Genomic DNA, 14,259 nt, shown 5'->3' with positions numbered 1-14,259 from the left:
ATAAAATTTTTATCATTTTATGTTTACGTAATCTTTTGATTTTGAGGCTTACACCTCAAAACGCCTTGAGGCTTACGCCTCGCCTTACGAATGAAAAACGCCTCAATACTCGAATACGCAATTTTAAACATTGCCGGCAGTTACTGATAGCTTTCCGATGGTCTTAAAACCACTGGAATAAACCACGTAGGAAACAATTTTGGCGGCCAATTTCCAGTAGTTTATATCACCGGCGGCTTTCCGACTGTGGAGACGACCAGTAATTTCTGGCAGTGCTAACGCCAGTGACTATCGGTTAGTTACCGGCAGCGTACCGACTGTCAAAATTGTCGGTGTTACCGGCGGCTAAACCGCCGGTTGACCGCCGGTTAATTACCGACGGCTTACCGGCTATCATTATTACAGGTTAATCATTGCCGCTAAATCGCCAGATTATCGACGGATAACCGCCAGCATTCGTAGGTAAACCGCTGGTAATTACCGATGGCTTTATTGAACTTCCGGCAGCTATGATTAGCCATCTGGTATCGAGGTTTTCGGTGGCTAAACCGTCGGTTGGTCGTCGGAAACCTGTAGCATTTGGAAAAAACAATTAACAGCCTCCCCTCTATTTTATCGATTTTTATTCTAAACTCTAAACCTGCACAAAATAGACAACAATTATCACAATATGGGCAACACGTCACTATAATCAATCACAAATATTTAAAGAAAATAATTTCACACATAAGTTCATCATAAGTTCATCAAAGAAATAAGAGTACTAATCATCCTCCGTGTTCTCGTTGTCTGGTGATGCATGTGGCTGCTCTTGCTCTTTCTTCTTTTGATTTTCATCTCTATAGGATCACAGCTCTGCCTGGATCTAATTTTGAACCTTTCTCATCTCTTTTATCTCTCTCATCAGCGTTGCAATCCTCTGGCTTACACTTTCTTCAACTCTACTATGATCATAAAATGCTGAGGTGGATGAACTGCACTCATAAGCATAGCCTTACGAATCCAAGCCATATACCATCCCCCTCTGCCTTCCTCCAACAACATCTAACCATGTATGATACTCAGAATACTATGTCAGTCCTGAAGATGATCCCTCACTAGTGGACTGACGACTTTTCCGAGCTCGTACAAAATCATCCTGCGAGAATAAATTCATAAAATATATTGATATTAGAATGAGTTTTATTATATTAAATTTCTATTCCCAAACTCTAAAAAATTATACTCATAAAAGCTTTATTAGCCTTTTCATCAACCCACTGATAGTCAGCTTGTGTTGATGAGTCCTCGTATGCAACTCCAGCGGAGTCGGCTCCCGGCCAAGAAAACTCTTTTTGAAAATAGATGATATATTTAAAATAATATACATATATTTATTAAACTAATTCAAATCTTTTACCAATCGTTGCCTATGTTCCGTATGAGGAACAGATCCACCAGTATGAAGGGAGTTTCCTAAACCCCCACAATCAGATGCTCTGTTCTGCTTATTCTGCTCTCTTATTTTTTTGAACTCAGGACTCGCCCAAGCTCTACTCAGATCTGCCCATACGCCCTCTCCAATCCATATTGGATGCTGTTGTGGGCTCCAAAAATTCGGCCCCGGCCTCCCCGCCGCGCGATTTCTTTTTTATATTTGGCGAGAGGGAGTTTTAACTGAATAAGTTCCGAGGTAAATTTTGGAAGGCAGATGGGTTTGTAAATAAGACACTACCCAGAGATTTCGCCCTCATTTTGTGAGGACTTTATGATCTGAGTTCTGGTTTCCTATAGGCGCAAGCCCCTATAGTTAATTACCCCTCTCAATCATGAGAGAGAACTTTCGATTAAGGCTAGTCGTCAATCAGATACGTATAGAATACGTGTTATCTGGCATATAGTAGCAGCATGAATTTGGGATTTGAAAATTGGAAATGGATTTGGAATTTGGGAGGTTTCAGATGTTTGGAATTTGGGTTAGGAGATTTGATAAATTTGATATCTAAAACTGGAATTTTCACCATCTAGAACTTAAAGCGGATGGTGGGGGAATGTATGATAGACCCGATCAAGATCCCATGGTTCCGTCGTCCCGGGCCATCATGCTCCCTGGTCTACTTAGTCAGAGGAGGTAGTCGACCCAACCTGACAGAAGGATCCTTGTCGGCAGCCATGGGTTGCTTCGTCCAAAGGAGACCTTGTAGACCTGGGTTGGATGTTTGTCTAAGGGGACAAATTTGAATCCACCTTAGCTAACAGAGGGCTTTATGCCCTATCAATTATATCCTATTGATTCATATATCAAGAACTTGATGCCAATAAGGAATGTATCGGCTCTGGCCATAACCGATATTTTGTGGTGCCATTTGGCGGCAAAACCACTCGGTTCAGAGGGCCCCGGGTCGTAACTGTTTATCTTGCGATGCCATTTCGTGGCAGACCGCCGGTTAGAGGACACGTACCACGTCCTTATTAGCAGGAGACTGTTTTGAGAATGGATCCTAGTGATATTTTCGACTAGCATTTGTCTCTTTATGAGCTGAAGTTATATTTGAATTTGTCCACCTCAGCAAACAGTTGCGGAGGGTGGATGTATTTTACTTTGAGTGTAGATGGATATATTTCAATTTTAAATATTTTGGATTTTTGAGATTTTTGTGGAGTTTTTGGATTTTGAATGGACTTTTTAGGAGGCATTTGAAAGTATTTGTGAAACCCCTCCGGTTGAGATAATCATTCAACACGGCCATCATCGGGGTGTCTGGTGTCATTTCTCTTTTGTTGATTGAACCCTGTCAATTCGACCAAGCTATTGATCGAGGATCGGGTTTCGTTGGCTCCATGCCTTTTGTTTAGTACATTCTTTTGATTGTAGGCCTTGAAGGCCTAATACGAATATATTCAAAACAAATATTCTGATCGTCACGGCCACATATTTGTTTGTTGGTTCGAACCTTGTCGACTCCTATTGATCCATATAGAATGATCGGGTTCGAACTTGAATTCACTTGTCAACCCGCGCAGCATCCCTAGGCATCACGTGTGTACCAATAACACGCTCGCCGGGGCCCATGCGGGTGTTGATTATATTTACCTCTTTAGTGTATACAATTTACTTGTCATCCCGCGCAGCATCCCTAGGCGTCACGTGTGTACCAATAACACGCTCGTCGGGGCCCATACGGGTTTTGATTATATTTACCCCTTTAGTGTATCTATGTGTATACAATTTATGGTGCACGTGTGGGAGTATTTTGAAACATTTTGTAAACGCCTTCTGCCCGCTTGCATGGATATTGCGGGTCCGGTGGCGTTACGTTGTAGATTGTAGACGCCTTCTGTCTGCTTGCATAAGTGTTACAGATCCGGTGGCGTGGCATTGTAGATTGTAGACGCCTTCTGTCTGCTTTCATAAGTGTTGCAGATCCGGTGGCGTTGGATTGTAGATCGTAAACGCCTTCTGTCTGCTTGTATATGTGTTGCATATCCGGTGGCGTTACATTATAGATTGTGGACGCCTTCTGTCTGCTTTTATAGATGTTGCAGATCCGATGGCGTGGCGTAGCAGCTTCTGAATTTAGTGGTTCGCTGCTTTATACAGGTAGAGTGTCGTGCATTATTTGTTGCTTCCAGCAGGCAGATTGATATGCACTAACGAATCTCCTGCTTTGGTTGTAGATGTCTGCATTTGTTGAATCCCTTTTAGCACTTTTGTTTGTGAATATTGCAATGGGTACATGATGGGTCTTCTATGGTAGCTCGTAGAAGCTTGCATTTGTCGTAGTACTTCAGTACTTGTATGTAGAAGGCATGTTGGATACACAATCATTGTTCATCAAGAGACTTGCAAGCCTCAATGATCTTATACAATTTAATGTTCAGGATCTTGTTAAACTGAGACTCATTCCATCCTCGAAAATAATGATTTGATCTGGCTTTCTTTTCTCAAAATTCGTATGGAAATCAATAGGCAACTTCATGATGAAGCTTTTATGCGGTCGGTTTAAATAAAGAACCAATCACTTCAACCTTGGATGACTGTGTTTTTATTGATGTCCCGCACATCAGGCTTAGTGGTCACTACTTTGAATCAACAATTACAATAACTGAATATATATATATCAGGTTGTCCAAAGCATTCTTGCAAGAAATCAATTCCTAAAATGATTGTTGCAGCCCTCGGTATGATCAAGCTTCATCACATATACTGAGTTGCCTTGTACATTGTATGTCTAACTTCTCTCCTTGTGGGGAACATATATGTATTCTTTCTACAATACCATTGCCAATGATATGGGTGATTTTTATTGACTTCCGCATTCGTCATACTTTGTGGATATACCAGACCTTCAGGCTTCACCTACGATCATATTAGTGCATTTATGTTGTACATTCCTTTCGAATTGGTTGGGGATGTATTGACATTAATTTGCAGTCAGGTATTTGGTCATTTATCAATCACGAATCTTTTGATTAATCATTGATCTTCATACCATTAGTTGTTTTAAGCGAGATGTAGGATTTTTGTCCACCATGGATCGTTGCTTGCGATTGAACTTCTGCTCGTCACATATTTTCCACATTCTTCGAAAGGGGATCAAATCTCCGTATGCACATGTAATTAGATCAATGTGTTCATTACAAGTCTCTTGATATTGAGTGAAAAGCTTGCTTTGATGATCGCAATCATGGCATTATTCGAAAGAACCCAAGCCTTGAGTTGTATTTTTCAGTAACTTCCTTTTGTAGATAGGCTATGGACACAAATTCCTGATCTTTATTCATGATTAGTAACATGTAGGAGGGCCCTTTGATATTTCAATGAAATTCCTTGTTGTCGACTGTAAACATATTATTACATACGAATCACCATAACTCACAATGAATTTGTTGTTGTGTTCAGTGTATGCCTTTTGAGTGTGCTTGTAGACTAATCGCGTGATGAATACAAATGTTGTAATTGATCACTATCATTCTCATATGATAGATAAAGCATCAATTTTGTCTTGCATGAGTTTCAAACTTATATGTTTAATCCCATCTCATTTTAGAGATTTTAGCATTAGACATTAGATTATGCTCTCTATAATTACAAGTCCAACTCATGTTCTCCTTGATGTTGTATAGTTCAGGTTCAGTGTCAACTGTAGTCCAACTCAAATCTTTGTTTGAGTTTAAATGTCCAAGTCATGTCTTTGTTCATTTCAAGTTCTAGTTTTGATTTGAGTTCCTTATAGTTCAAGGTTGATTCAAGTCTTTGCTAACATCATTTGATATCCAAATCAAGTATGAGTTCAAGTTCAATTAAGTCCTCTGCGTCTTTGCAAGCTTGATTGCATGTTCAAATTGTCCACTGTTGTTTAATCCGGTCCGAGTTCATAAGTCCCTTGTAGTTCACTTGAATTCGAGCCATTCTTTGTTTCGTTTGCATTCAAACTTATTAGATTGTTTGAGTTTGAATTAAGTCCATTTGATGCTATAATCAAAGTCCAAGTAAAGCTCCAAATTGTTCCAAGTACGAATTGCACTTACCCGAAATTTCGACAGCCTTCCGGCGTCTCCCCCGTTTAGGGGAAAACTACGGAAAACTGGGCCTCCCGCCAAGCTAGAGAAAAGCGTGCACGGTAGGTGCCGAAGGGAGATCGGGAAGTCGTCGGCTTGTTGGAGTGGAGGCAGGTGCTCGGCTTGGAGGGGGGACTCGGATCGGGATGGAGTTCGATCGGGGCTTAGAGTCGAGAGCAAGTCGGAGCTCCGTATGAGCAGCGACGGGAGGAAGAGTCGAAAGAGAGGAGTTCTCGTGTGTGGAGCCGAGCGTGAAATAGCGGAGGAAGCGACTGTTTCGGCGCCGAATTCAGCAGGATATCAGGAAGGCCTCGGCGGGATTTCTGCTGGCATTCATGGATCTGATAGGTATTATTTTGATCGATTTTTTTTCTTCGATACAGAGGTTAACAGCTGCCCTGACTTTCTAATGTCTGTGAACATGTCCTTAAGACAGGTCGATCCCCTCCTCTCAAAATTTGTTCTGATCCTCATGTTATGCTCAGGCAAAGTCACAATCCCTCCAAATTTATTATTACTAAAATTATACTCTATATATTCAGTTTTAGATCTACTTAAACAAAAGTTTCTAGACTCTAAGGGGTTGTTTGGTATGCGGATTTAGGCCGGATTTTAGGCGGATTTAGGCGAAATCCAGCCAAACGGCCTAAAATGCAAAACCAAATCTCACGGAAAATCAAAGCCTCAGTAGACGAAAAATTCCACCTTTTCGTCGTAAATCCCGAATTTTGGAAATCCTCTCGTTCGACTGATTTCCGAAATCCTTTGGCTCTATTGGGCGAGAAGGAAGAAACTCCGCCCAAATCTTTCAACCTCCTTAAATCCTGAATGGAATAGCCAAACATTCACATAGGATTTATCATGAAGGTTACCAAAAAGTTCTCAAGATTTAACCCCCTCAGGAATTCGTAAATCTGAATTTGGAGGATTTACGAAATCCTACTTAAATGAAATCCTAGATTCTACCAAATAGCCCCTAAGGTTGACCTCCATAATTCATGTTTAGCATCAAGTCCCTCTATAGCCTTGCCAATAGGAAGAATACATCAATCTTTCTAAGTGTGTTTGGATGAGCATCAAAGCATTAATAATAGGAGATTATCGAGCACTTTTTTAGAGAATTTATCTACAATAAAGAGGAGAGCCGGCGACTAGGGTAGAGGAGGTGGACGAGTCCGACGGCTAGAGAAGAATATCGGGGCGTGCGAATCAAGGAGACTGGAGAGGAGAGGGGTTCAGCTTGGGGGTGAGATCTTCGACCAGAGGTGTGTGTGTGTGTGTGTGTGTGTGTGTGTGTGTGTGTGTGTGTGTGTGTGTGTGTGTGTGTGTGTGTGTGTGTGTGTGTGTGTGTGTGTGTGTGTGTGTGTGTGTGTGTGTGTGTGTGTGTGTGTGTGTGTGTGTGTGTGTGTGTGTGTGTGTGTGTGTGTGTGTGTGTGTGTGTGTGTGTGTGTGTGTGCAATTAAAAAAAGCAAGAAAATTTTTTAAAAAAAAAGAAGAGGGCAAGTTTGAAAAAGGGAGAGTTAAAAAAAAAAGAAGCAAGTGTATCAAAAAAAGAAAAAAAAAAAGAAAGAAAAAAAGAAAGGGATATTTGTGTATTTTGCATATTTCATCACCGCCGTCACATGCCACAACTTATAAAGGTATAATCTCCAAACCCCGAGAACCCTACACTCTGTGCTTGTAGTGCGGCGAACAACCACCCATGCATGCTTTTCTTAGCACAGTGAAAGGAAGTTCGTTGCGGTGCTCGCGGCGAGGTGGGTAATCCCCCCAAAGTACTGTCTTTAGCATTTATGCAGTGAAAGGAAGTTCGTTACAAGCTCTTATGAGTTATTGTAAATAAAATATGTTGTATGCTCGATACATAATATAACAATAACAACAACATCAAGCCTTTGTCCCGCTACGTGGGGTCGACTACATGAATCCTTTTTCGTCATTGTGTCATGTTAAAAGTCAAATTCTCATTTAAATCTAATAAAGAAAGATTATTTCTAATATTTTCTAACCAAGTCTTTTTAGGTCTACCTCTACCTTTCTTAACATAAGTCAAATGTAATACCTCAACTTTCCTAACCGAGTCATTAGAAGGCCTTCGTTTAATGTGACCAAACCATCTAAGGCGGCTCTATCTAATCTTAATTTCCACTGGAGCTATCCAACCTTTTTATGTATATGCTTATTTCATATCCTTTCTCTAAATGTAAAGCCACTCATCCACCTAAGCATCCTAATCTCTGTAACATTTACTTAGAATTATGCTTCTCTTTTAATGGCCAAAATTCAGCACCATAAAGCATTACAGGTCTCACCACCATCTTATAGAATTTTCCCTTAAGATTGAGGGGGACTTTTCTATCGCACAACAAGCCAGATGCATTCCTCCACTTCAATTATTAAACTTGAATTATGCTGATAATATCCTCATCTATTTCACCGTCACTCTGAACAATAGATCCAAGATATCTAAAACATGTACTCTAGTTAATGACTTGATCGCCTAGAGTCACAATCCCCTCACTAGGTCTATTGCTACTAAAATTACACTCCATATATTCAATTTTAGATCTACTCAAGCGAAAACCTTTAGACTTTAAGGTTAAACTCCATAATTCAATTTTACCTTCAACTCCTTCTCTAGTCTTATCAACAAGAAAAATATCATCAGCAAAAAGCATACACCAAAGTACATCCTCTTGCAAATGTATAGTGAGAACATCCATGACTAAAGCAAAAAGATATGGGCTTAAGGCTGATCCTTGATGTAATCCAACTGAAATAGGAAAATACTTGGTCAAACCACCTTGTGTTTGAACACAAATAATAGCTCCTACATACATATCTTTAATGATTTGAATATAAGCGTTATTAACTCCTTTCTTTTCAAGAACTCTCCATAGCACTTCTCTTGGAACTTTATCATATGCTCTCTCTAAATCAATAAATATCATATGTAGATTTTCCTTATTCTTTATATATTTCTCCATCAAACCTCTCAATAAATGTATGGCTTCCATAGTAGACCTACCCGGCATGAATCCAAATTGATTTTGAGATTTATCATATGCTTGATACATAATCCACAAGCAAAATACAAAGTGATTGCATCAAATGTGCAAGCCTACAAGTCGCTGAAAAATACCCATCGCATACAGACAAAAGCATCTACAAGCAAATACAGAAAAGTACTCATTCATACAATAGTCCACTCACAACCATGTGATGTCAAGCAAATGAGAGACTACAATCTCTTACAAGTTCTAAACATTGATGTGCTATGAGTATAGCAATTTACTAGCTAATATGCATGAAGCGATTGGTGAGAAGTATAACTCAGTATGCACTCATCATCAACATGTAAGCAGATGCACTAAGCTTTCTATGGATAAAGACTCAACTGCAAATATGAGAGATCCTTTGCAAGCACACGAAAGTTAGGGGAGGAAGCTATAATATCCAAAATTTGTTAAAAGTAAACATGAATATTTCTCAATAAAATAATTCCTTATTTTCTCACATATATGGAAAATGTCAATTTATTTTCATTAGTTTTTTATTTTAATTTTGATCATCATAGTATATTTATCTCTATTCATTTAAAAGGCACGTTAACTTTTAAATATAATTATTGTCTCTTTTGTTTTAAATAGTTAATTAAGTATTAGCTGAACTAGTACTTAGCATTTACTTCAATGAATGATTTAATTGCGTGTCACGACAAATATAATTTCTTCTTTGTCACTAAGTGACAGTTAAAAACTGAACTCTGCAATCTTTTTGAAGCTTATTCGAAGAATGAAACTAAGTGAGAAACTGGAATTCATTCTCTGTTCTCTTTTCATAGGATGAGTCGTAAACAACTAGCGTATAACTGATTTTTGTACACTAACTTAGGCTTCGTTTGGGACGGCTTTTTTATTGCTTACTAAAACGGAGTTTTAGTAAAAAATAAAAAAAAATTGTACTAAAACTCCATTTTAGAAAGCAACAAAAAAACAGTCCCAAACGAAGTCTTAATATTAATGACTTTTTTTAAAGCCCTACATCTGAATTCATATAAAATTAAGCTTTAAATTTATCTTTTAGTTTATAGTTTAAATTATATTAAAATCTTTTAGTTTAAATTTAACATTTGAATCATATAAAATTAAGATTTAAAATAATCTTTGAATTCATATAAAATGTATTACTGCATGTTACCTGTCTTTACCAACAATAGACATTTTTTAGTTTATTATAGTTATCAACATAATCTCAGCAAATATTATTAAGCGGAAAGATCAAATCTTATGAACATGCAATATAATTATCAAAATAAATTTTCTATAAATAGTGCATTATCATGCAATAAGTTCAACATAAACTTAAATATTTAAGTTTTGGAGCGTGATGAACCTGTGAGGCAGCAAATTTCCGTAAAGTGAGTGCAGAGATATAAGAGGCGCCACAATACCATCCAGGAATGTTGCTATCGTTCATATAGTCAGCATATAGAGTAGCAAGGAAAGCAGCATTCACTGCATATGGCAGAGGTTGTAGGTTCCTGCGATTCAACTGAATCAAACCACCTGCAAAGCAAGACATCAAATTTAAGAAGTAAAGCAATGAGTAAATTTATATATATACATGCATGTGTTAGACCGGCCCATCCTGGGCCGGTTGGACCGGTCCAACAGGGACCGGTCCAATTCTATTCGAGGCGGAGACGGAAGGGGCGGGCGGAAGGCGCGATCCGCGTGGGGCTTGAGGCGGAAAGTTAGGAGGGAAATTTTGAACTTGCGAGGCTGTTTTAGGAAGTTTATGATTGTCCTTTATTGTCCTTTATGATTAATTCTGTATAATTAGGAGTTGGGGGGGGAAATTAGGGGGCATCTTGAATTTGAGAAGACAACTAGTCATGAACATCCAAAACGGAGATCGTTTAAAAGAACACTTCCATTAATAATAATTTTATTTATTTTATTTTCTTAATAATAAAACTTAATTAAGAAAATAAAAAGCTGCAACAGTTACCTTTACTATATTTGAAAATCTTGAACATTTGAAGAAGAGAGCACATGTTAAAATCAACAGTTTTGTGATAAGCTCTAAGCATTTCCTCATAAGGGTATCCTGGGTTCAAGACAATCCTCAGCCTTACCAAGAGTAGCTCAGCTCCTGGAAGCTTATTGTCCCAGCTGAACACGCTCAAATATGGAATCTGAGAGAAGGCATTAGCATTATTTGGCAATGTTGGGGATGTGGCTAGTGATAAATAACTATAGTTTCCAGTGGCATAGTACATCCATGTAGCTCCCCAGATAAGTTCATCCCAAAAACCACTAGAGTTGTAGAATGGTACACTGGCATTATTTTCAACTGAATAAGCTGTTTGTTGGCTAGAAACAATAGCAAATTTATAAGCAATTTTTGCTGCATGAACGAGTTTCTTGGAGTACTTGGGTTCCTCTTGGAATACAATGGAAGCAGCTGCTAGAGCGGCTGCAATCTCACTTGCAAGGTCAGGAGCTACACTTGCAATTTGCACTGGCCGGGGGTATTCCATGTCTTCTGGCCTCTGCCAGCAGAAGTGATCATCAGGGCTAGTCGAGCCTACTTTTGCCGCACCAACCTAATAAACAAACATGTGGAGATTAGTGGCTACGAGTCTTTTTCCTTTTCTAACTAAAGGAGACGAATCACTAGTAAGAAAATTAAAGAAAGTGATTATATGATCAAGACATTCTCCTAAACAGTTTGAAATTGTTCATATGCTCATGAGAAGATTAACATAATCTCAGTGATAAATGATGTCTTAGTGCATAAGGTCTCTAAATACAGGTATAATATGCGAAGAAGAAAATTAAAATTATGTAACACAAACAAAATTTCATCAGTCACAAACTTTTAATTTAACAGTTATTCATTATTTCTGTTGAAAATATTAAGAGAATCAATTCAGATGAAATTTTAATAGTCTCCTATTAGAAAATTGCTTAAAAATTCAAAATCATGAAAACAATGCAATTGAAAATCATATACTCTTAAACTTAGATTTTATCAAACTTGAATAAAATCAATCATTTACTCCATCCAACAACAAGATTTATAGAAGGAAAATAAAGTTTAAAAAAAACAAAGGAAAATAAAGTCACCAAAGTTAGGCCCCTCGAGGAAGTAACCTCTATCAAAGATCTTCAAATATCTTACTTGATGAAGGAGTAGACTCCATAAAATAAAAGGAATATCACATCTAATAATAACTTGATCATGTTTTGAGTTTTATGTTGGAAATAACTACTATTTATTTGTTTTTTAAATAAACCAAAGGCTTCTATTTATTAAAACAACCTTTTAAAACACTCATACAATTAGAAAACCCATATAATAGTTTGCTATTAAAAATATAGACATTGATATACATTGAACATGATATTATAATGTTATATCTTCAAAATTAAAAAAAAAAATTGTATTAAATTGCACAAATGAACTAAACATATAATTTTATTAAAAAATGTTGTCGTTCTCAGGCCTCAAGCTCTCAATGAGAAAAGTGGAGGGTTGTATTAGATAGTTGATAGTCAGCATAAAACTTATCAAAAAATGAATTATTTAATATATTATGTTAATATTAGGATGTTCACTTAAAGCGACACTGTGTGCTTTGAAATTTCGATTAAGGCTATTCGTCGGTGAATACATTTTATTCGTAAATACATGATATTCGGCATATAGTAGTAGCATTGGTTTGGATATTTGAAGATTTGATGTTTAAAAATTTAGAATTTCACAACCTTACACTTAAATCGGATGGTGGGGGGAGTGATGATGAGCTCAATTAAGATCTCATGGTTCCTTCATTCCGAGACACCTTGGTCCCTGATCTTCTTAGTCAGAGAAGGTAGTTGATCCAACCTGACAGAAAGATCATTGTCAGAAAGCCCTCTTTGTGAGCTGGAGTAATTTTCATATTTGTCTACCTGGGCAAACCGTTGCAAGGGCGGATGGAGGGGGGGAGCTAGGGGTGCACGTGCCCCCTCCCCCCCCCCCAAAAAAAATTTTTTTTTGAGATTAAAGGCTGCTTAATGAATAAATAAAAAAATCATTTAGGTTAACCGGTTCATTTCTTTTTCTTTGTCGGCTAACGCCCGGTTCATCTCTTATTCTCATTCGCTCTTTCACGCAGCTGCTGGTTTCGTTTCGCTTTCGCCCCGCTATTTTCGCGACGCTGCAGTGCTGTAGCTCATATTCTCGCAACGAGGCGACCGGTGGCGGCGGACGACGGTCGGAGACGGCTTGCCCTGCCTTGACGGCACGCGACGACTCTTAGTTTTTTTGCGTCGGCGTGACTTGCTCGGAAGGAATCCGTGAGGTATTTTTTTTTTAACAAACTCTTATTTCACCTTTAATTTCAATATTTAGAAGGCATAAAGAAATTGATCCTCTTGCCGAGGTCTTCATCTTCATTGGCCGGATCTGATGTTTGGCCGAGCGGCTCGAACTTCAGCCCGTTAGCCGGAAGTGATTTTTTTTTTCTTTGTTTTTTTCATTTTGCTGCAATTGATTTAAGTTAATATAGTTTATTTTATGAAACGAGGCCCTTAATGCTGGTTTCATTTTGCTGCAATTGATTTAAGTTAATATAATTGTATTGCTTGAATTCAATGTAGGTATATTCATAATATGATCTCTAAAATCAGTAAAGAATGATAATTCATTTGGTGTTTCTGCTCGATCAAATGTTTATGCATTTAGTTAATTGTTTGTTAAATTTTATAAGTTTTATTGTTTGTTTCTTGGCATTTATATGATTGATTTTATAATCAGATTAATCTTAAGGCATCTTTGAGTTGGAATATTATGGAGAGATATTTCAAACGGTCATCAGCTCGAAAAACATCAAATGACAACAGCAATCAGGTTGAAGATCATAAAGAATTGTTTTTCACATCAACTTCAATTAGCATTGGTGGCAGTAGCAAAAAGTCATGTTCATATTGCTTTGTTGTTCACTAACATTTCAAGTGTAATGAATCTTGTTGGTGTTTCTTGTAAGCGTCGCGACCAAGTTCGAGAAATACAACGTGAGAAGACATTAACTAAATTACAAAGTGGAAATCTATTATCTGGGCAAGGCTTAAATCAAGAAAAAACCCTTAGGCGTGCTGGTGATACGCGATGGGGTTCACACTATGAATCAATTTTAAGATTAATTACAATGTTCTCTACAGTTATTGATGTTTTGGAAATCATTTTAGAAGATGGCTTAACCTCAGAACAAAAAGGTGAGGCATATGCTTATATGCGATCTGATGATCAGTTCACCTCATTAAAAGATGTTGGAAGTCTTGCTGAGAAAATGATCCAAAGTAGGAAGGATATAATATATCCGGTTGTTTTTAAACTACTAGAATTGGCATTGGTATTACCTGTTGCTACAGCCGGCGTTGAAAGAGCATTTTCTGCCATGAATATTATAAAAAATCGACTGCGAAATAGGATTGGCGATCAATGGATGAATGATTTACTACTTGCTTATGTTGAAAAAGAAATTTTGGATTCTATTGATAATGAAGTTATCATTCAACTCTTTCAGAATATGAAGAGTAGACGTTATAAATTGTAAGTTGTTTATTATCTTGTATTTAATATTATATGTTTTGGGATAATTATTAATAAAAAAATTTTTAAAATTGCCTATGCCGGTCCCAACCCTAAATGAAAAAAGTTGAGGGA

At 37.7% G+C, this 14,259-nt stretch overlaps 1 protein-coding gene across 1 annotated transcript in view; it reads right to left on the bottom strand.

Annotated features, from left to right (window-relative positions):
* Positions 1–14,259, bottom strand: part of LOC110098752 (endoglucanase 12-like) — a 67,295-nt gene that overhangs the window by 33,380 nt on the left and 19,656 nt on the right. Inside the window, exons 2-3 of the mRNA XM_020825665.2 lie at positions 10,555–11,152; positions 9,937–10,109 (exon numbers count right to left, since the gene is read on the bottom strand). Coding sequence (XP_020681324.1) covers positions 9,937–10,109; positions 10,555–11,152 — 771 coding nt within the window. The remainder of the gene's footprint in view (positions 1–9,936; positions 10,110–10,554; positions 11,153–14,259) is intronic.

The sequence above is a fragment of the Dendrobium catenatum genome, unplaced genomic scaffold, assembly GCF_001605985.2.
Source record: "Dendrobium catenatum unplaced genomic scaffold, ASM160598v2 fragScaff_scaffold_740, whole genome shotgun sequence".
NCBI classification, from domain to species: Eukaryota; Viridiplantae; Streptophyta; class Magnoliopsida; order Asparagales; family Orchidaceae; genus Dendrobium; species Dendrobium catenatum.
This window is presented reverse-complemented; position numbering and strand designations above follow the sequence as displayed.